This window comes from Mesoplodon bidens (genome assembly GCF_964165515.1).
Source record: "Mesoplodon bidens genome assembly, chromosome: 14".
In the NCBI taxonomy this organism is placed as follows: Eukaryota; Metazoa; Chordata; class Mammalia; order Artiodactyla; family Ziphiidae; genus Mesoplodon; species Mesoplodon bidens.
This window is the reverse complement of record NC_138170.1, coordinates 44,598,916-44,622,993: the sequence shown is the minus strand read 5'-3', so window position 1 is coordinate 44,622,993 and position 24,078 is coordinate 44,598,916. Positions and strand designations below refer to the sequence as shown.

At 37.4% G+C, this 24,078-nt stretch overlaps 2 protein-coding genes across 2 annotated transcripts in view; both read right to left on the bottom strand.

The window, feature by feature from the left end:
* The window catches only part of PSME4 (proteasome activator subunit 4), a 96,050-nt gene that overhangs the window by 55,211 nt on the left and 16,761 nt on the right, over positions 1–24,078 (bottom strand). The window contains exons 2-7 of the mRNA XM_081254249.1: positions 16,593–16,733; positions 15,828–15,944; positions 5,243–5,287; positions 2,888–3,037; positions 1,484–1,547; positions 806–880 (exon numbers count right to left, since the gene is read on the bottom strand). Coding sequence (XP_081110375.1) covers positions 806–880; positions 1,484–1,547; positions 2,888–3,037; positions 5,243–5,287; positions 15,828–15,944; positions 16,593–16,733 — 592 coding nt within the window. The remainder of the gene's footprint in view (positions 1–805; positions 881–1,483; positions 1,548–2,887; positions 3,038–5,242; positions 5,288–15,827; positions 15,945–16,592; positions 16,734–24,078) is intronic.
* Positions 22,989–23,772, bottom strand: LOC308627937 (acyl carrier protein, mitochondrial-like). Its single transcript, XM_081254435.1, has one exon. It carries the CDS (start codon positions 23,595–23,597, stop codon positions 23,127–23,129), a length of 471 nt encoding a protein of 156 aa, XP_081110561.1. The 5' UTR covers positions 23,598–23,772; the 3' UTR covers positions 22,989–23,126.

Genomic DNA, 24,078 nt, shown 5'->3' with positions numbered 1-24,078 from the left:
GCCAAGGATGCACAAAACACAAATATCTTCTGGCCGATTACTCTCCCTCTCAAAATTTTACCATTGACTTTACCCCCTAAGAATCTGCATTTTAATCTGTCATTTAATAACTGTATTTTAATACAATTAGATGTATTTTTTAAATCTGTCATTAAATATGTCAGATATGGCGGGGCTAAAGACTGGGGAATTTACTTTTCCTTCTTAGTTTCTATTGGCCAGCAACAGAGAAAGACAGCACAAGCAAAGGCAATCAGAGCATATGCCTTCTGCTGCTCCCCAGCTCTGCTCTACTGTCAGTGTGCAAATCAGAACCACCCGGATGCCCCGTAACAGCCTTTTTGAAGCTCCACAGATGATTCTACTGCAGGTGAAACAACACCAAATATGCAATAATGCACCTAGAGACATTTTCTAGCTTTACTTACTCTACGAAAATATACAATGTGATTTTAAAAGTGGGGAACACTCTAGAAGAACAATCAGATACAATACACAAAATTCGCTGGAAGGGATGAATGTATGACACCCTGAATAATAGTTTTAGTACTTTCTAAATTACTTACTCTGAAACTTATAGTTTATGTCCTGCATAGGTAAGACAAAATAATCAAACATTTATGATAGCTTGATATGATCCAATTACTTTTTGAAAATAAATGATATATCCTTTAAATTACTTATGTTTTTACTAAGAGTCAAAAAATATTTTATGTGGTGCTAGAAATAAGAATACAAAACACACTTCTTAAAGACATAAAGATGATGTCAGTACTATTGTATATGTTCAAATGTTCTTAATTACCTTTGGTACATAAGGATCCCAATCTATGTACCCTATATTATCTGTAGCCAATCGAGCAAAGAGATTTACTAGTTGCTGAAAGTAAACAAAAAAAAAGACAGTTAATACATTTGTTGTTTCTGTGGGTCACAGTCACACCCCTTATCCATTTATTCTTTTCAGAACAATCACTATGGGCACAACTGAATTTAATATTTGATTTATGACTCAGTTTTTTCATTTCTCCAAATTTAAGTTCTGATTCTCGTCACCCATTTAAAAATCAATTGCAGTTGAAATGCTTATTAAAAAAGGGAAATGACAAAGCATCATCCACAGTGCAAAGAGAAAAATAAGTTTTAATCAAACACACATGTAGAAAACATCCACCAGGTGTCCAGTGCCATGCGAGTAAGGGTACAAAAGGAAATAAACAACAGGGTTTTTACTCTTCATGCATTTCACAGTACATGTATATACTTTCAGATATTGATAAAACCAAAATAAAGAACATTTTGAAAATAAAGAATATAACCAAAATGAATATTCTAGTTCTCTTAGAATACAGCAAATAAAATTCTAAAAAACTGACTACAACACTGCTAATAGCCAATTCTAAGGAACTGAAGTTACTTATCAAATGATCCGATATAGTTACTTCCAAACTAAAAAGTATATAAGAAAAAATGGGATACTCACCCCCTCCCACTGTGGGAGATTTTGCACTGAAACCCAAAGGCCAATTAATTCATCAAACCAAAGTCTGAAGAAGAAAAATGTTGTTAGGAATAGCAAGTGATTTATAGCAAGTGGTTCAAAGCCAGGTATCTTTTGTATTTTTTTAATCTATTATTCTTACTGATAACTACACAACCTAGAAAAAATAATACTGAAAGTTACAAACTTAATGGAAAAAGAACTACTTTTGTCTGAATATTCCCCTTTCAATTTATTTATGCTAAAAAGAATAATCTAATCAAATTTCTACTTCATTGTTAAATAATTGTCTACCCCTATCTAACACTGTTTACAAGTTTCTCCTTCCTCTCCCTACGTTTTTGCTTTAATGCTTTCCCTTTACTACCTGTTCCTGCAACTCTCCCTTACTCTCTTTTAACAGGCCAACTAGTAATTACACCATTAACTAGCACTATGGTAAATGCTCCATAGAAGAAATGAGCCACAAAGTGTTAGGAGCAATTAAATTATAGTGGTGGAAAGTCTCAAATTAAAGAAACATTGGATTGGCTAAAAAGTAACATCTTATAGAAAAACCCGAATGAACTTTTTGGCCAACCCAACAGAAGAGAATATAGGGGCAAGAAAACATCTGAATATTATTAACCAATCTTTACAAATGTCAAAGAAATTACAAGTTTTTAATGAAAATTTCATAAACATACAGCTAGATACAAAATTTCTGATTTGACTGAAATAAAAGATTTGACATCTCACTACAGAAAACATGTTGGGGGAGTGGGAGGGCTAAGCATGAACCCATAATATACTGATAATTACTATGATCCTTCCAGTCTTTTCCTCATACCTTTTACTTTTTTCATAAAAGTACAATCTAAATATTTTCATTCTTGGGTTTATGATATACCTGTAGTCATCCAAGAAAAAAACAGTTCTTAAAAACAGTGAAAAGACTAGAACAAGTTAAAAAAAAAAAGGCCAAAGAAAAACTATGCTACACATGAGGGTTAAACAACCAAGGTTTATAAAAACACTTTTCCCTTCCCTAAATCTATGCAATTTAACATTTCCACCACTGCCTATTTATTGAAATTTTCAACCCCTTTTTGTACTTATTATTCTTTCTCTCCCAATATCTTAAATTAAAGCCCACATCTTACTTGGCTTGACATACAAGTGTTATTCTCTCTTTATTTGCAATCCTATATTTAACTATTTTAGCCTTCACACACACACTTCAAGTATAAGAAACATAATGGTTGAGTTGGTAAAGTTTTTACTTATTGCTTTAATAGTTTGCACATGTATATACATACATACATATATATATGTGTGTATATATATATGTATGTATTCCCTACTATATTCTAGAATTTGTCAAGATATATATATATATATACTTACTTAAAACCTTTATGATGAAGTTCTGGAGAAAGGGAGGTAGGAAGAAATATTTCAAAATAAGTGATGGCCTTTTGCATCGTTACATCAAAAGGGCACATTAATGGCCGCCATTCTTCTAGCATCTCAGCTGTGGCATCTGCTGGAAAATACCTAAAAAAGAAGGTTTTCATGTATCTGATCATTGGCTAAATGCTCTACATCATTATATGACTGACAAAAAAGGGGGAGAAGGTGAAGATACTCATGAGATAATATCACACACTACCAATGTGTGTGGTATTACCTACAAGAAACACACATTTTTACAACTCTAAAATAAATAGCCTATCACACTTAGATAAGATAAATTTTCTTGTCTGTGGACTTGGGAAAATGTTATTGAGTTGGCCAAAGAGTTCATTCGGGTTTTTCTGTAAGATGGCTGAACAAACTTTCTGGCCAACCCAACATAAAGTTGATAAACCTCAGATAAAATACAAAGTCATTCAAATCACCTACAAACTTAAACGTGATTGTTGTATTTTTTCATCCTATGTGCTGTGCAATAGCAATAGAAAAAAAAATCTTGTCATAGGGAATCCAGTCTATATAAGAAATGTATAATCAGCAAAGTGAGAAAGAGAACATCAGCCCAGGAACCTCTAGGCACCTTAGGAATAAACCATTTACCCTCACTGGACCAGAGGTTCCTAGGTTGATGTTCTCTTTCTCACTTTGCTGATTATACATTTCCTCCTATATACAAGAGAGGATTGGGCTAGATGATCGAGTCCTATAGGCTCTAACATTGTAAAATTCTATGAAATGGGCAGGAGCATCCCTGGGGTATAGAAGATTTAGAAAAATAAAATCTGAAGTGTGAAGACACACACAAAATGAAGGTAAATGGATAAGGAGGACCCATTATCCATTTGGATATGGAATGGACACCCAAATGGGTAGGCAACTGAGGTTTAAAATAATGAAAAGCATATGAAAATGTATGATTTGGGTATGGCCCAAAAAGTTAGTAAACCCTTTCAAATACACTTGGAGGTTTGGCCTATACATCATATTATTAATCTTATTATATCTTTATACATCTGTGTTATTAGAATCACATTTCATTTCTTTATGTGAAAAATAAAATTACATTTCTAGTTATTCTTCTGTTGAGTTCATCGAGCATTTATGTACCAGATCATTGTGCAACAGGTTAGAATTAAAAAAATTTAAAAAGGCAGAATATACTCATATATTCTACCTTCAAAGATCTCATACACTGATTCCCCTTCCTAATTTTTCAGAATCAACTGTTAGCCTAGTAATCCAAAACAAAAGCTTGGGCATTCTATGAATTATCTAGGAACCTAAAAACCAGTAAGTTCCTTAGTGATGATCAAGTTTCACAAAATGACACTGCTCCTTGGTGGCTTATTGAATGACCCAGGTTAGATCTTAAGCCTCTTAAAAGGAGACATTTTATATCCTGAAAATACATTTGCCCGAGACTGAGTAGTATAGGAGGTCAGGAACAAGTATCTGATCTATAAAATAACTTTAACTCATATTACAAGCATATGATAAATATACGAATTTCCATTCAAAAGAATTCATAGCAGAAGTCTGTCTTAGAACAGCCTGATAAACAAGAATGAAAAAATAGTTCAAGTCCACACAACTGGACTTTAATTAAGCTAAATTCTATCCATATTCATCTTTAAACATAAGAATATGGGATATTCAAAGTCAAATATTCTACTGAAACAGAACACAGTAGAAAAAAACTTATGTGCCGGGCTTCTCTGGTGGCGCAGTGGTTGAGAGTCCGCCTACTGATGCAGGGGACACGGGTTCGTGCCCTGGTCTGGGAAGATCCCACATGCCGCGGAGCGGCTGGGCCCGTGAGCCATGGCCGCTGAGCCTGCGCGTCCGGAGCCTGTGCTCCGCAATGGGAGAGGCCACAACAGTGAGAGGCCCGCGTACAGAAAAAAAAAAAAAAAAAAAAAAAACTTATGTGCCATCTTATTATTATTCATTTTAATATAAGACCTACAAGGCTCATTTTGGAAAATATTTTTGATCTGAGTAACAATACTCTAGGAAAATCTTTCAGATGAAGCCAGTTATAAGTACATTATTGCATTCTTACTTTATAATGGGTGACTGACACCCACACCACTTAAAAATTTCTAAATTTATAAATGAAATCTGAAAAGTTCAGTTGAAGAGCTGGAGATGATATGTTGTGCCCAGTGACTAACATCACAATATCAGAGACTAGTTATACCTCTAAATTCCTCTTCAAAGCATACTAAAGATGGGGAAAAGCCCACAGAAACAATAAGAGGCTTTATAAATTGAGAAGCTACTTACGGTCGGCAGCTTTTCACGAGTGTTTTGAGAACATTTTCTACAGAACTGGGGGGAAAAAGCCATTTGATAAATTAGGTTGGTGTATTTTAAGAACACATCTTTAATAAGTATCTCTAAGATACACTCATACATTTAGATATTATCTGTGTATATGGAATAACTAATCCTTCTCTTTCATACAGACAAAACTCTAACAATTAACTACCTAAACTCCGTAATCTACTCTTCCCTTTGCCTTCATTTTGCTCATTCTATGCAGTGAAAAAAAGGGAAGAAAACTAGAAAAAGGGCAAATCATCTTCGATCTTTACAAAGTGGGCAGCAATGACCATATACCTATCAATACATCAAGAAGTATGTTCAGTGGCTTCAAATACTAATTTTAAATTTTTATTAAAGTGCTTTTACATCAAAAAAACAAACAGCAAAGTCTAGTGTGTTTCTGTCAGCAACTACCAGAAACCAGTTTTCTGTAACCTACTGATGAGAGTTTTATAATCCTCCAAGGCACTTTACTGCCAGCAACGACCATCAAAATAATAAGCAACTGCCACCTTTCTGACCAGCTACTTAAAAAGTTAGCTGAGGAACATTAAAAGCTGTAACTTATTTTCCAACTTGTAGGTGGTTCAAGTGAATTTAGGAAAACAACATAAATATTTGTATATGAACTTATAATAAACACTTCTATTTTAATGAAAAAGGCTAGTGTGTACTGGTTTAAACACACATCACCAGAATGGATATTTAAAATTCTAAGTAGACCACAGTCAAAAGAGGTCAAATGCAAATTAACAAAACAAAGGGTAATTCTGAACTGGAATTTTAAAATAAATGTGTGACTACTTACAATATGATGTATGAAAGTAAAAATAAAACAAGTCCCCAAATCTCAAGAGAAAAAATTATGGGGGAAAGGGGTAACTTTGAGGCAGTGCTTCCACCTGACACTTTCTCATTAAGCTGTTTGAAATTCTTAAGTCCAGAAGTCTATCCAGCTTCTCTGAAAGCTTAAGAACTTATTTGCAAAGAAATTCCAAGGAATAACACAAACCAAACTCAACACAAGTAATCAATGTACTATATAACCAAGAGAGAAAACTATAATTTCATTACTTGAAGCAGTAAGAATCCTCTTTAATTTCTAAAGTACTCAGAAAAAAATTAACTGAAGAGGAAACTGGGCTACAACTCATGAGATAATTCTAAAATTAAAAAGATGACCATATAGCCAGAGAGCCATCGTGGAGCATTTTTTCTGATTATCAAAGAGAGATGTTACCTTCTCTCACAAAAAAAACTCATCAATTCAGAAACAGAGTTTAACGGAGGGAACATCTAAGTTTGCCTAGTTAAAAAAAAAGGAGGGGGAGAGGAGCAAACTTCTCTCCAACTACATTTACAACTCCCTGAAGACCACGACTATGATTTTTACTTCTGGGCATTTCCAAAGTGCTTATAACAAGGCTGTGTTCATTTACATATATGCATATATTATAAATATACTTATTTATTTACAACGCTCTATAAACATTTTCTATCAGGACAACAAAGAACATCGATCTTTGGATCTTCTTTTAGTTTGGACCAAAGAACCAACTTAGAAACAAATTTTAGAATTCATAAGTAAGATCTGAAGATTCATCTAGTTCCAAACGAAATAAGAGATCAACTTAAATGCAGATTTTAAAAAAGATAATTCTAAAATGGGAAACTTATGGCCCAAGGAAATAAGCAGAAGATCTATCATTCTACCAGTTCCTAATATTTGTGTTCATGTTAACTTTACATTTACTTTTAACTGTTTCTGTGGCAGCTTGTTTGAGAGTACAACACAGAAAACCTGCTATTTTCACTGGTAATTTTTCTATTCTACCAACAAACTTCCTATAATGTCAAAAATGATTCTAGAAAGCAAGTCATAAAAGGCTGCATAGCTACATGTTTTCTCCAGTTCCCTTCACTCTTCAGAAGAATAGAAGGTTAATTATAAGACTTGATAGCTGTCACTGCACTCATTAGAGGAATAGGGTGTGTGGGAATGTGATTTAGTTCATCTAAATAAAGTCTGTTTCAACCCCTCCTTAATAAGGCCTGTGCCATTGGATTTATACTCTTTATCCAGAAAAGGGTACAATCTCTCTAACCTGTGATATCTGTATAGTGACCTTTTCTGATTCTTGTAATCTCTCAAGATGAAGAGAACAATGTTTCCGTTTAAAAATAAAATAAAAGGTTATTGCTAGATGCTACTAGATTATATTTCACTAATTTTTAGAGGGAGTGAATAATCATTAAAAACTTTTCCAATTGTTGGAAATTTCTAATACTAAAGTGACAACAATTGAAAACACTATATTTTTTTTTAATCAAAAGGGATCTACATAGGGACTAAGTTTTGGGTGGGTTTTCTCATACCCTATTTCCTCTTAGTAAACACATGTTAGCTTGAAAAGAAAGCCACAGTAGTATCATGTAATGAATGGTTCACAGCCTGGGCTTAGAGTCAGACAGATCTGAATTTGAATACCTGTCCTGCTACTTACTAGTAGCGCAGTATTATAGCCTCTATCTATATAAGAGCTGTTACAAAAATTAAATAAGATAATGTAAAGAATGCAGTTATCTGGCCCAGAATTAAGCACAATTAATGTTAACTACAATTATTATTTCATATCTGGCCAAAATAAATTATATTTTCAATCTCCTTAAGAATGAAAATTTGTACTCATTTTGCTTTTACATTTATTCTACTGCCTCTGAGAAGCTATTAATTTACATTTAGGAAATTGCATCAAAATAGGAAAGTCCTTCCCCAACTGCCACCCTATTTATCAGGGCAGAAAGTAAGTTCTTGTCCCAGTTCTTGAGCTCTTGTCCCAGTTTCAACAAATGACTCTGTGTGAATTTTCCTCTCTGGGATGCAATTTCCTTATGATGATGTTCTTTATGATTCCTTATGTTAATAAAGTATGCCAAATAAATACTTAAGTACTTAAGTATGCCTTAAGCTAATAAATGCCAAATATGTAGCAGAGAAGCCTGAGGAGAGCCAAAAGCCTTAGCCTCCAGTTACTGAGACAGTGGACTTATATAAACCTGGAGGTTTATGACTCCTACCTCCTTAGCCTTACCTAACTGTCAGGACAATATTCACTTTTTTTTTTTTTGCGGTACACGGGCCTCTCACTGTTGTGGCCTCTCCCGTTGCGGAGCACAGGCTCCAGACGTGCAGGCTCAGCGGCCATGGCTCACGGGCCCGGCCGCTCCGCGGCATGTGGTATCTTCCGGACCAGGGCACAAACCCGTGTCCCCTGCATCAGCAGGCGGACTCTCAACCACAGCGCCACCAGGGAAGCCCAATATTCACTTCTAAACCAGAGAAATGTACAGCAAATGACAAATTCAAGATGAGAGTAGTGTGGACTGCCCACGGCCAGAAGTACGTTCAGCTTCACTTCACAATTCTTGAACTAAAATTTAGCTTCAGGGTAATCATATTTGCTTTTCTATAAATGAACTGGGAAACTATAACCCTGGTATATTCTACATACCTCTGCCTCAACCTCCTTGTAACTTAATATATCATTTTTTTCCTGCTTTTCCTAAATCCAAACAAATCCACCATCAGTTAGTCAAACACTATCCATCTCATATCTAATCTTACAAAATCTAATACTGCTTAGTTAAATCAGCAGTCATTTTTCACAGCCACTTCACACAAAATTAGGTTCAAGATAATTTTACTTGAGGACAGTCTAAATAAATTATAACATCTTCATCACTGATGTAGCATTAACATGGGTTTTTCAATACAATTACTTCAAGAAAAAAGTATGCCTCTATGACAAGTAAATGTTAAGAAATTGTAATGATTCTGACCACTCGTGTAAAAAGAGTGTGTATAATTGCTATAAGTGATGACAAGCCTGATCAATGTGAACTGAGTATTTTTTAAACTGCTTTAAAAAGAGCAGTTTTTAGAGAAAGATCATTGTAGCACAACTTTTGAAAGAAGCACTATCAAAGTCATTAATAAAAATTAATAAAATCAACCAATTATTCTCTAATTTCCAAATAAAAATAGAATTTTTTAAAAAGCAAATAGAATGTTCCTCAAATACCATTTTAAAAAAATCACTGCAAATGCCATATTATTAATCATCGTTTATTAACAAAATAACTGTAAACTATTTTAAATTTCTACAGGTTCTCAGACAAATTAGTTTCATATTTCATTATCATGTTAAATTCTGTAGCTAAAGATCATTCTTGAGTTGCTGGTAGTAACTTAAGCTTAGAAATGTGGCTACACATATCAAGAAACCCCAACAGAGGTTAAGAACATGTCATTTTCATGTGTTGATGGGGGAACAAAGAATTTAACTGTATCTTAAGGATAAGAGCACCAATTCAAATGGTCCTTTGATAGATTTAACAGAGAAAGAAGAAATCAAGAACAAGTACCAGAAAAGGGAAATATCAAATTTCTCCAGAGGCAGATTAATATGAAAAATGAAATAGTTTAATACTGTATGATCCACCTTAGAATATATATAAAAGAAAAACAGATATTTAAATAGTTTTTAAAATGTAAATGAGTTATCTAGGCCCAAGCTACTCATGATGCAAACATGTAAACCTTTAAAACACCAAACAACCCACAAAAACTAAACTGACAGTGATAAGACTAAATAAATGTATATATATATATACACATAGCAATTCAAACATGAATTGTCTATGTTCATTTGTAAAAACTGATCTATGCATAATTCCCCCACATTTTGTTAGTAGCAATACCTTTCTTTACCGTGCTGCCTACATTTGTAACCTGTAATATGTTATTCCAATTAAGTGTGTGGGACACTGTTTTACGACATAAAATCATGCCCAAAAGATTCAGATGCTTCTTTTACAAAGTAAACAATAAGCAGCTCTTAAGTTGCTAGTATCGAGTTCACAGCTACCTAGGTTTTTTCCAATTTTAATTTTTCTTTTGAATAAAAAAACCCTACAAATTGTTTCTCCAGTAAAAAGTAAAAACAGATGAAAGTAAAAAGGGTCTTTTGCCACTGAGACAAAAAGACAGAAAGGAGGGAAGGAGGAGAGGAAGCAAAAAAGAAGGAGGAGGAGGGGACAGAGAAGAAAACAGGGGAAAGGAGAAGAAAGTTTAATAATCCTTGCTTCAAACAATGGAACCAGCTTTTAAAATCATGTTGAAATGCATGGCATTCTAAGCAGTGGTTTCAATAAAGACAAACACAAAAGGCACATGAGTTTAAGACTTGAAAGACAAACAGTTAACAAATGAAGCAAGCTTTCACTTTTGATTATAAAAATGGTATTCTAAAAATAGTTATGAATACATGCAGTCAGCTGACAAAACTGTTTCAAAATGTGTCAGAATACATTTAAGATGAAAATACTCAAAACAAAATACTAACTCCAAAAGCATGCCATATTAAAGGGCTCCTTAAGGAATTTTCTGAAATAAAATGTTTGTAAAAAGTCACACTTCTATCCCTGGGCTATAAACACTTGCTATACTAGTGTACTAAATAGTATCTTAAGTAGAAAAGTAAATTTTAAAATGTTTTAAATGATCCCATCTTAGAAATTCACTGGACAGAGACTAGCTGTGAGGAACAAAAAGTGAAAGTACTGTTGTATGGCTCTCCAACTAGTGTCTCTAACACATCAGATGATTCCTCCAATATTAAAATCAAGGCAAGTGTGATGAATAAAGTCCAAGAACCAGAGAATCTGAAAATCTTTCAAAGTTAATTGTAACGATATACAATGTGACCTGAATGGAAATATGGTAACAGGTACTCCTTTCAAAAGGAGAGGTAGGGCTTCCCTGGTGGCACAGTGGTTGAGAGTCCTCCTGCCGATGCAGGGGACACGGGTTCGTGCCCCGGTCCGGGAAGATCCCACATGCCATGGAGCGGCTGGGCCCGTGAGCCATGGCCACTGAGCCTGCACGTCCGGAGCCTGTGCTCCGCAACGGGAGAGGCCACAACAGTGAGAGAGGCCTGCGTACCGCAAAAAAGAAACAAAAAGTAGTTCCAGATGCCCAGTATTCTTTCTGATCCCTTCAAACTGGAAAAACACATCATCATTTTTAAAAACAGGATGCATCAACAGAGCTGCACTTCACAATGTGTGCTCCTTTTAGTGGACGCACACAGCCCTAGGTGTAAGTGCTCAAAGCCACTAGGCCAATAGAGTTCATCTTCTTGGAGCATCAACTTTAGTCAAGAGATACATATGGAAGAAATTTTTACTTATGAAAGCATTACTTAATATGCCTAATAAAGATATGAATGTTTAAGATAAAATGTAAAAATTCCAAGAAATTTCTCACACCACACCTCTTAAGAAACATCTTTGGGGAAAGGGAAGGAAGTATTAAATGGACAATCTGAGGAGCACTGGAACAGGAAAAAGAATACTGGTTTGGAAACTAAAAGACCTGGATCTTATAGAATTAAAAACAGAAAAAAAGAAAGCAAAAAGTGCTGGACCAGTGGTAAGAAAACAGGAGGGACTGATTAATGAGGCAGGAAACTTTAACTTGCATGGATGCAGGCTAAGAGGACAGAAAATCCATCAGCCTCTAACCACAGGCAGGGTGCATTCTGGAAATGTAAGGGACATTTTTAACTATCACAATTGGGGGGAGGACTCACTGGACCTTTAGTGATTAAAAGCCAGGTATATTAGATATCCTGCAATTCATGGAATAGCCAGACTCAACAAAAAATTATTACTGCAAGACTTTCAAATGTCCCAATGCACGGTTATACAGCTTAAAAATTCTTGAACCTAAAAGTTAGCTGCTTTAAACATTAACTGTTTTTCACACAGTTTTAATAGATATTGAATCTCTAGGAATACAACTAACATGTAAATTGAAGGAAGGCTGTACTTTGGCTGAAAATTTTACCTACGGTTATTCATGATTCCTGAAAGAAAAAAAAAATTACAGCATAGTGGCAATTCCAGTTGCCCCACTTGATTTGCCAAAACCAAATCCCTGTGCACGTGTAGTTTTCATATAAATATGTAACTAGGATTGAAGATTGCTTTAACAGTCTTAGAACCAAGTGTCACTACACTTGCAATTAGCAGATACACAAAGAATGAGGATGTCAGAGAATTTCATTAATAATTTTGTTGTTAAAATGCTTCATGTTTTTCTGGAATGTCATCCTTATTTTGGTAGGGCACAAAAGACAATTTATGTTGTGAAAATTACATATTGACATTGTTTATTTTGGCAAAAGTCTGCTGAACAAATTCTCTATGACTTCATATATTAATGTTTCTTTTCCTAATTCATCCTTTGCCTATTTCTTTCACATGTGATAATGTTTAAAAATAATGTTTTGTAATACTAAGTAAATACACCATCCCACATAATTACATAAAGAATTATTGTGACACTGTTATAAATAAGACCAGCTCACCTGCAACAGTATCTTACTTCTTTTTTTTCCCAGTCAGTAGTCTGAAATTAAAGTTATTTCTCTCTCTCTCTCATTATATTTAAGTAAGTGTGGCCTGTTATTCTGTATCTTAGCACTAGTTTTTATTTCAATGTCCACTAACAATGCTGCTCTTACATTTTCTTGTACTTCTGATACAGAATGTGTTTTGACCTTTTTACTTTTAAATCCAAACTTACTCATTATAAGTAGATGCAAAATCTGAATACCATACTGTTTTGTTTTTTTAAAAAATATTTATTTATTTATTTATTTTTGGCTGCGTCAGGTCTTAGCTGTGGCACGCGGGATCTTTCATTGTGGTGCACGGGCTTCTCTCTAGTTGTGGCACGTGGGTTCAGTAGTTATGGCGTGTGGGCTTAGTTGCCCCGTGGCATGTGGGATCTTAGCTCCCCAACCAGGAATCAAATCCACGGCCCCTGCACTGAAAGGTGGATTCTTAACCACTGGACCACCAGAGAAGTCCCCCATACTGCGTTTTTTAGTATAATAGTGCATGCATGTTTGAAATATATATTGCTTTATAATAAACTACTTTCCCATTATTTCTTTTATGATTAAAATATTATTTATATTTATTTTTGAGTGTAGAAAGGTCATGTTATTTATGAATTTCATTTTGGAATAGTTATCTATAGAATACAAAAGTCTATTAGAGTTAAGAGTCACGCTGTAAACCAAGTAAAAATTTCATCAAAGACTTGATGTCTCTTCAAAAGACCAAGAACAGCCATGGTGAAACTTTTAAGGAAGGTTTCCATAACAGCAAGGATGATGTGAAGCTTCAGGAAATGACATGGTAATTAGTATCAAGATGCAGGGAAGGAACTATAAACAATGATTGACACTAACAGTAGTAAGCATTAACAAAATTTCCTGGAAAACAATGGCATTGCTGAAGAGGAAAGCCATAGATATTTATTAATAACGACACGGTACTTAAAAAAAAAAGTGGCTGCCTTTGCAAAGTTACACCTGTCAGGGCAGGAAGTGTGACACTTGGTTATAAAGAAGTAAAAGAAATGCTGAAGAAGGAGAAATTACTGAAGGAATAGCTTTCCCTCCCCCATGATTTACCAAAGACTTTCAAAGGCAGTCAAAAAATGAGCCAGGAAAATTTTAGAAAGATAACTGATTTTGAACTCCGTTTAAAGGTCCCTGAAATCTATGAAATGGTGATTCTAGTCAAAAGTTCAATGGGCTCGGGACTTCCCTGGTGGCCCAGTGGTTGAGAATCCGTCTGCCCATGCAGGGGACACGGGTTCAATCCCTGGTCCAGGAAGATCCCACATGCCGCGGAGCAACTAAGCCTGCGCACCACAGCTACTGAGCTTGCGCTCTAGAGCCCGCGAGCCACAACTAATGAGCCTGCATGCTGCAACTACTGAAGCCTGCGCACCTAGAGCCTGTGCTCCACAACTAGAGAAGCCACCGCAATGAGAAGCCCGCACACCTCAACGAAGAGTAGCCCCCGCTCACCGCAACTAGAGAAAGCCCGTGCACAGCAACAAAGACCCAACACGGCCAAAAAAATAATAATAATAAAATAAAATAAAACAGCTTTAAAAAAAAAAGTTCAATAGGCTCAGATTTTGAGGTCTAGTTAATCCAGTCTGTTCCATGCTCCCGCCAGCAGAAATAAAACTCAAAAGTAATCTTTGGGCTTCCCTGGTGGCGCAGTGGTTGAGCGTCCGCCTGCCGATGCAGGGGACACGGGTTCGTGCCCCGGTCCGGGAAGATCCCACATACCGCAGAGCGGCTGGGCCCGTGAGCCATGGCCGCTGGGCCTGCGCGTCCGGAGCCTGGGCTCCGCCATGGGAGAGGCCACAACAATGAGAGGCCCGCGAACCACAAAAAAAAAAAAAAAAAAGTAATCTTTCATGTTAAATTTGGGGTTTTCATAATAAATATTAGTAAAAACACACTTGAACATTGTACCATTTAGTTTCATGATGAATTCTGCCATTTTTATGGTTGAAATGGGTTTCCTTGCTTTAACACATGAAATCTTCAGGAAATAAATACCTTCTGACCATGTGACTGACTGAAATACCTTCTGAGAGTATTTGTGACTACTGTCCAAAAAACAATTAGGGCCTAAGTTCACAATTACCTATAGTTTTTTTTTTTTTTTTTTTTTCTTTAACTCTTTCCATTTACGTCATTTCACTCTTTACCTATGACCTAAAAGTCTTTAAAGTCTGCCATCTGCAGGCATTTTCAAAAAAATTCACTTACGACTGCTGACTTAAGTGAGGCCTGAGGATTAATCATGGATTAAATGAACTGAACTGGGTAGACATGTAAATATGTCTAGGATTGAGAGAAAAACCACAGAAATAAATGTTCAAAGACTTCATTTATAAAAGAGAAAAAGGAAAATAATACAGGTATATAAAATGGTGTTCTTCAGGAAATGAGTACATATGTATATGAGAAACAACTCTAGATAATAAGAGGAAACAGCTATTTTAAATACAAAATGTACCAAAATGAGAGATCTGGAGGAGTCAGGATGTGTGTACAAGAAGCCATAAACAGCCAGAGATTTATAATTTTATTATGTCTAAACATTACTAGAAAATAACATAAACCAAAGACCGTGCATTTGAATAGTTTGTGCTATAACACATTCAATCACTGAAACTGATGCTTCTGTAACTGGGAGTGTGTGTGCTCTGGGATGTGGGTGCCCCCTGGAATAGGCAAAGCTCCTCCTCTTGAAGCATTCATTTTACTTGAAGAATTAAAACACATGTGGATATACTATGAAGAACGCCAAATGTGCATGACAAAATATTAGATTTCAAACAAAAATCTCTTGTTTTCTTTGGCCAGTATGGTGATGTTAGCTGTTAGAGATATGGTGGTGGGAAATTCTTAAGTGCAGCTTCAGGTATAGTTTAAAGAGGGCAATAAATTGTTTCAGGAGTCAAGATACATAAAAATGAGCACATTAAAATGTGTATTTGCTTGCTTATCTCAAGTAACCCAACATTTCTCAATTATGATCAAACCCCTAAGAGTTCCCAAAAGTGCTCCCCAAAAGTACTTTAAATGGAAATGCTTACTTAGGAAACCAATTTAATCCCAGATGCTCTGTCTTGGAATATAATATTCTTTCCACCATGTCATAAAGTGGTCTCCAAGGTAACTCCAAGTCATCTCTTGAAAGAAGTTCCTTTTTCCTAATTAAAGAAAGAGTAAATACATGTGTGTATGCTCGCTCAGGGTGTGTATACAACACATACTACACAGGGAGAACAGTTGTTAAATGTTGCTGTCATCACAGCGGGTTTTGCTTTTCCCCATCCTCAGCCACTCACTGGCAAAACATGGTAGGAGGAAGAACAATGCACCAGGACTTTTGCTGCTGTCCAAACCTCAAGGGGCACCAGGTAAAAAGAGGCGTTAAAATTTGTGCCACCATTATTGTAGATGAGTTTCATACTTTCCCACACTATCTATGGAGTACTTGATGTTTCCCAAATTGTGCTGGGTGCCTGGAATAAGCAAAAGAATAAATGATCCCTGTCTTCTCAAGGATCTTACAATCTACATAAGGGAAGGTAATTAGTATAAATGAAACAATCAGACAACATATAGTTCAGTATATGCTAGAGAAGAGAAGGCTTCGTGGAGGAAAAGGAATCTTAATTAAAAGGTTAATTAACACATGGGGTTTAAACTTATGCTAAAGTTTTCTGCAATCTTTTTCCAAAATGGTAATTTGGGACTTGGTCTTCTTACCAAAGAACACTTAACTCTCCTCATTCCCTAAAACCTTGAAGGAAAAAAAAAAAAATCTTAGCAGAAATCACAGGAAATTGACTTACTTTAACAAGTTGATTAAGAGACGTGCAAATCCCTGCATCATGCTGATTTCCAGTTTTGGAATTGATACCAGCTCATATAATAACTTGATAAAAAGAACATGATCTTCTTTGCTAAATTTTCTCCCATAAAGTCGAATATATCTGCAAGAGAAAAATCGATACAGCCTTTAAAAATAGATATGGTGACACATGCATGTTCATTGCAGCATTATTCACATAGCCAAAGTCTGGAAGTAACATAAATGTCCACCAACAGACAAATGGATAAAGAAAATGTTACATATATATATATATATACACACACACACACACACACACACACGCGCGCGCGTGCGCACACACACACATACATACACAATGGAATATTATTCAGCCTTTAAGAAGAAAGCTGTCATATGCTAAAACACAGATGGACCTTGAGGACATTATGCTAAGTGAAATAAGACAATCCAAAAAAGTCAAATCCTGCAAGATTCCACTTATATGCAGTACCTAAAGTAATCAAACTCATAGAAACAGAAAGTACAATGGTGGTTGCCAGGGGCTGGGAAGGCAGACAGGGAGCTATTGTGCAATGGGTATAGGGTTTCAGTCATACAAGATGAAAAATTCTAGAGATTTGTTGTACAACAATGTACACACAGTTAACAATACCATACTGTACACTTAAAAATTGTTAAGAGGGTAAATTTAAGAGTTTGCCACAATAAAAAAAAATATGTATTGTTACACTTTAATTTCAAAAGTCTTTGATGTCAAACATTTTATCACACTGCACACTCATCACTGTGCAGGAAAGACTTACTCTATATTTTAATTAAGAGATTAACAAATAAGTATTTTATTGACAAAAAACTTATAATTCAGTTATAATAAATGAATTCACATCAACATTTAATGACCAATTATAACACTGCTGTTTTATTTTTGTATGGTTTTAACTGGCTTTTGGACACAGTAACCTGAAAAGAATCCCTCTGCACCCTTTCCTTTATTAAGCAAGTGCTCATTCAGAATAACAATCTACCTAATGACTTGCTGAAACTACTTAAAAACATCATATCACAACATTATAAGACAGAACAAAAGAGTACAGACATAGAAGTTTACTGTTCTAACCACAAGAATCTTTGATGAACGCTTAATGAGAATCCTGAAACAATACAGCATTACCTAACTTGTACTATTTGTTTCTAGGCATTAACTCATAACTATAATAAAATTATGTTGCTACCAAAAAAGCACAGTATTTTATCTCAAAATTATACGTTTTCAATTTTTTAACTTTAGGGAATCAATGTAATCAAAAGCCTCAACTATAAGCAATTTAAGGAAAAGGTGTCCCCAAAAGCAAGAATGACTAAGCATGGCATAGTTAAGGATTCAGAAGTAACTAAAACTTAAGTAACAAAAACTTACTTAGAACAAATTACTGGATACTTAAAATCATAAAGTCCTTTGAGGAAGACCATTTTATAGACAAATACATAATTCAACAGAAGACACAGCATTAACATTCCTTATATGATCTTCAGCACTTCCCCAACAGCTAAGGTCAAATTAAACTTGCGTTTAGCTTCTAAAATTAGAATACCTGTTTTTCTTTTTCCAGAAAATCCTCAATATTTTTGGTCCAATAAGAGCACTCTTTTTTTTTTAATTTTCTCAGGCTGTGGCATATTTATTCAGCTCTTGTCTGTCTGAACTTTCAAGTATAATCCCATGATTTCACCTTAGTACTAGGTGATCAAGCAGTATTGGGGCGGGGGAGCGGAGGGCGGCGAAGGAGACAGCAATGAGACCTGAGATATTGTTTTGCCTCTGTCAGTAATTACCGTGCAAGTTTCTTTTTTGTTTTTTTTTGTTTTTTTTTTTGCGGTACACGGGCCTCTCACTGTTGTGGCCTCTCCTGCTGCGGAGCACAGGCTCTGGATGCACAGGCTCAGTAGCCATGGCTCACGGGCCCAGCCGCTCCGCGGCATGTGGGATCTTCCCAGACCGGGCACGAACCCGTGTTCCCTGCATCAGCAGGTGGACTCTCAACCACTGCGCCACCAGGGAAGCCCCGTGCAAGTTTCTTAACCACCTAGGCCTGGTAAAGGAAATGGGCTAATGAAAATACATAGAGACCCTAAGCCCAGGGCTGCCAGAGATACTTCAGGCTGCTGAATAAACATGGTACAGACTCCTGAAGCCGCCCTCAATTTCACTCTAAATTTAGGAGTAAAAGCTAGAATCATTTAAATGCTACTTTCAAGTGAAAACAAACCATATCACCTAAGAAACAGCACATATTTTAAAGGTAAAACAGAAGAGTCCAAAGAAACATTTCTTGTTCCCAGTGGCTACCTCAGGCCTTGACAGGGCTCCAAGTGCCCCTGTGGTTATGCACTTACTCTCCCTTGTGGCTAACAGACTTCTGTGGAAAAATTGAAGCAACACTGCTCTAAGCAACTGAAATAATTTACCTACAAGCCTTTTTACTATAGTATAAATTGTGTACACATTAGGGACATAAAATTCATAGAGTCCAAAATTTAATACTATGAAAAGAAGAGACCAACCCAGGGATTCTTAGAGGAGCTAGAACTGCTGACAAAACTAGAGATTTTAGGGGGATTACTCAGAAACCTATTTGCCCTGTCAACAGCAAATACTTCTTGCCAAGCAGAAAGTGATTCCTGCCTCAGCATTTCTCAAAACACAGACCAAGGGCTTCCCTGGTGGCGCAGTGGTTGAGAGTCCGCCTGCCGATGCAGGGGACACGGGTTTGTGCCCCAGTCCGGGAAGATCCCACATGTCGCGGAGCAGCTAGGCCCGTGAGCCATGGCCGCTGAGCCTGCGTGTCTGGAGGCTGTGCTCCGCAACGGGAGAGGCCACAACAGTGAGAGGCCCGCGTACCGTAAAAAAAAAAAAAAAAAAAACAGACCACGAAGACTTCTTCTGAAGAGCATAGAAAGTACTAAAAGAAGAAAATTAATAACTGGTCTTCATTAAAATCAGGAACTTCTATTCAAAATCAAACACCATCGAAAATAAAAAAGCCCAGTCAGATATTTGGAATACACATCACCATCTGACAAAGTACTCACCCAAACTACTTAAGAACTCCTTCAAATCAATAATAAACACAACCAAATAAACAATGGGCAAAAGACTCAGGAGGGCACTTCTCAAAAGACAACATCCACATGACTGATAAGCATATGAAAAGATACTCAACATCATTGTTTATCAGTAAAAGCAAATTAAAACCACAGTAGGGGACGGGAACCAAGATGGCGGAGTAGAAGGATGTGCTCTCACTCCCTCTTGTGAGAACACCAGAATCACAACTAGCTGCTGGACAATCATCGACAGGAAGACACTGGAACTCACCAAAAAAGATACCCCACATCAAAAGACAAAGGAGAAGCCACAATGAGATGGTAGGAGGGGTGCAATCACAGTAAAATCAAATCCCATAACTGCTGGGTGGGTGACTCACAGACTGAAGAACACTTATACCACAGAAGTCCACCCAATGGAGTGAAGGTTCTGAGCCCCACGTCAGGTTTCCCAACCTGGGGGTCCAGCAATGGGAGAAGGAATTCCTAGAGAATCAGACTTTGAAGCCTAGTGGGATTTGACTGCAGGACTTCAACAGGACTGGGGGAAACAGAGACTCCACTCTTGGAGGGCACACACAAAGTAGTGTGCGCATCAGGACCCAGGGGAAGGAGAAGTGACCCCAGGGGAGACTGAACCAGACCTACCTGCTAGTGTTGGAGGGTCTCCTGCAGAGGCGGGGGCGGGGGGTTGGCTGTGGCTCACCGTGGGGACAAGGACACTGGTAGCAGAAGTTGTGGGAAGTACTCCTTGGCCTGAGACCTCCCAGAGTCTCTCATTAGCCCACCAAAGAGCCCAGGAAGGCTCCAATGTTGGGTTCCCTCAGGCCAAACAACCAACAGGGAGGTAACCCAGCCCCACCCAGCAGCAGTCAAGGGGATTAAAGTTTTCCTGAGCTCTGCCCACCAGAGCAACAGTCAGCTCTACCCACCACCAGTCCCTCCCATCAGGAAACTTACACAAGCCTCACAGATAGCCTCATCCAGCAGAGGGCAGAGAGCAGAAGCAAGAGGAACTACAATCCTGCAGCCTGTGGAACAAAAACCACATTCACAGAAAGATAGATGAAAAGGCAGAGGGCTATGTACCGGATGAAGGAACAAGATAAAACCCCAGAAAAAGAACTAATAGAAGTGGAGATAGGCAACCTTTCAGAAAAAGAATTCAGAATAATGATAGGGAAGATGATCCAGGACCTCGGAAAAAGAGTGGAGGCAAAGATGGAGAAGATGCAAGAAACGTTTAACAAAGACTTAGCAGAATTAAAGAACAAACAGAGATGAACAACACAATAACTGAAAACTACACTAGAAGGAATCAGTAGCAGAATAACTGAGGCAGAAGAACAGATAAGTGACCTGGAAGACAGAATGGTGGAATTCACTGCTGTGGAACAGAATAAAGAATAAAGAATGAAAAGAAATGAAAACAGCCTAAGAGACCTCTGGGACAACATTAAATGCAACAACATTCGCATTATAGGGGTCCCAGAAGGAGAAGAGAGAGTGAAAGGACCAAAGAAAATACTTGAAGAGATTATAGTCGAAAACTTCACTAGCATGGGAAAGGAAACAGCCACCAAAGTCCAAGAAGCGCAGAGATTCCCATACAGGATAAACCCAAGGAGAAACACGCCAAGACACATAGTGATCAAATTGGCAAAAATTAAAGACAAAGAAAAATTATTGAAAGCAGCGACGGAAAAATGACAAATAACATACAAGGAAACTCCCATAAGGTTAACAGCAGATTTCTCAGCAGACACACTACAAGCCAGAAGGGACTGGCACGATATACTTAAAGTGATGAAAGGGAAGAACCTACAACCAAGCTTACTCTACCCAGCAAGGACCTCATTCAGATTCAATGGAGAAATCAAGAGCTTTACAGAGAAGCAAAAGCTAAGAGAATTCAGCACCACCAAACCAGCTCTACAACAAATGCTAAAGGAACTTCTCTAAGTGAGAAACACAAGAGAAGCAAAGGACCTACAGGGCTTCCCTGGTGGCACAGTGGTTGAGAGTCCGCCTGCTGATGCAGGGGACACCGGTTCGTGCCCCGGTCCAGGAGGATCCCACATGCCGCAGAGCGGCTGGGCCCATGAGCCATGGCCGCTGAGCCTGTGTGTCCGGAGCCTGTGCTCTGCAACGGGAGAGGCCACAACAGTGAGAGGCCCGTGTACCACAAAAAAAAAAAAAAAAAAAAAAAAAGGACCTACAAAAACAAACCCAAAACGATTAAGAAAATGGTAATAGGAACATACATATCGATAATTACCTTAAACGTGAATGGATTAAATGCTCCAACCAAAAGACACAGGCTTGCTGAATGGATACAAAGACAAGACCCATATATATGTTGTCTAAATAAAAATTCAGAATATCAAAATCAAAATACCAAAAAACTTTTCAAGTGCACATTTGCAATTAATAAAAATTTCCTGAAAAAACCCTAGAAGTCTGATATAAGAGAATGGTTTGTTAAATTGTGGTTTATGCCTTTAGACTACAATGTAGCCATTTAAAATTGTTTTAAAAGAATTTTTATGGATGTGAAATGTAATATATAAAAAATCAGGATACAAAACATTCACAATATGTAACTAAATAAAAAAGAAACAATCATGCATTAAAATTTAAAAATAGGGCCTTTCCTGGTGGCGTGGTGGTTGAGAGTCTGCCTGCCGATGCAGGGGACACGGGTTCGTGCCCCGGTCCGGGAAGATCTCACAGGCCATGGAGCAGCCGGGCCCGTGAGCCATGGCCAATGAGCCTGCGTGTCCGGAGCCTGTGCTCTGCAACAGGAGAGGCCACAACAGTGAGAGGACTGCGTACCACAAAATAAATAAATAAATAAATAAGACACAAGTCAAAAAAGTTTTTTCACAGATGAAAGGTACTCGTACATGTTTGGGATCAAAATAATTCATTAGAAAGGGAGAGATGATGATATGGAGAGAGAGAGATTAGGTCCAGAGCAGGAGTGACATGATGGGAGGAGATCCTTCAGTGAAACGGGAGGGAAGGAGAAGAAAATTTTGTACAGGTGCAGGTAGAATAATAGATTGAGAATCAGAAGATGAGCAACTTCTGATGGCTTCTATTTTCTCAGAGAAGTATGAGGCAATGTCCTCATTTGAAAGTAAAGGCTTGTGGAAAAGATGTGAAAGGTGTGAGGTTAAAGTAGAAAGTTGGGGATTTGTAGAGGAAGGAGGAAAAAAAAACTATAAAATGTTACCTTTTTTCTTTTTCTTTGGTTTTACAGATTTATTTTCAAAGGGCAAAAAACACTTAAGATAATTTAAGTACAAGTCTAAACAGAGTTACTCTGTCAAAGTCAGCAATGATGCAGAAATGCGTTCTCACTTCCAGACACTTGCCAGCATCTTCTGAGCGTTCTCGCAGTGAAGAAAAGGGATCTGATATTTTATTCATATACCTCCTCCTTATCTGCAATGTAATCTACAATTTCTTGTGAGCACATTAACTTCCCCGCATCTAGATCAGGAATTTCAAACCCAAATTCGTCTTCCATGTCCATGATAATCTCCACTTGGTCCAAACTGTCTAAGCCTAGGTCCTTCATAAAATGGGAATTTACTAAGAGCTTTTCTGGGTCAGTCTTGTCATAGAGTTTCAAGACGTAAAGAACATGGTCCTTGATTCCCTCTAATGTCAAAGGGGGTGCGTCCCTATACTGGTGGCACAGCTGTTTAACATCGCCTGGAACCTGTGCAAGTACCGAGGCCGGCTGCGGAGCCCCAGGCCTCGTCCGGGCCCCCGAGGGGAACAGGGTGGTGCTGAGCGGCAGGGCCGCAGCCAGCGTGGGGAGCCTGGGCAGAGGCGCAAAGGCCGCGAGCAGTCGAAGGACACAGGCGCAAAGGACACGAGCCGCCATGGCTACGCCGACCCAGGACGGACAGCGCTAAAGTGTCACCTCTTGATGGTCAAACTACTTCATGTTCTTCTATATACCTCTGTTCATTCAAACTCTTCTAAAGTAAACAGGCATTATTTATTATAATTAAAATTAACATGTAAAAACATTTCATATCAACCTCTGTTGTATGTTTAAAATTAGGTAATCAATATTTCTGCATTTCTACTATTATCTTAATTAAAAAATCTACTAAACTCCTACTTAAAAGAGCACAGAAGGGATCCCTGGCAGTCCAGTGGCTAGGACTCTGGTGCTTTCACTGCTGTGACCTGGGTTCAATTCCTGGTGGGGGAACTAAGATTCCACAAGCTGTGCAGCAGCCAAAAAAATAAAAACTAAAGAGCATAGGAGTCAAATTGTATAGGTCTCACCAGCCAGAAATGAAACCACGAATCATGATAATTAACTACAATGTATGTTTAAATTCACTAAGTTCATT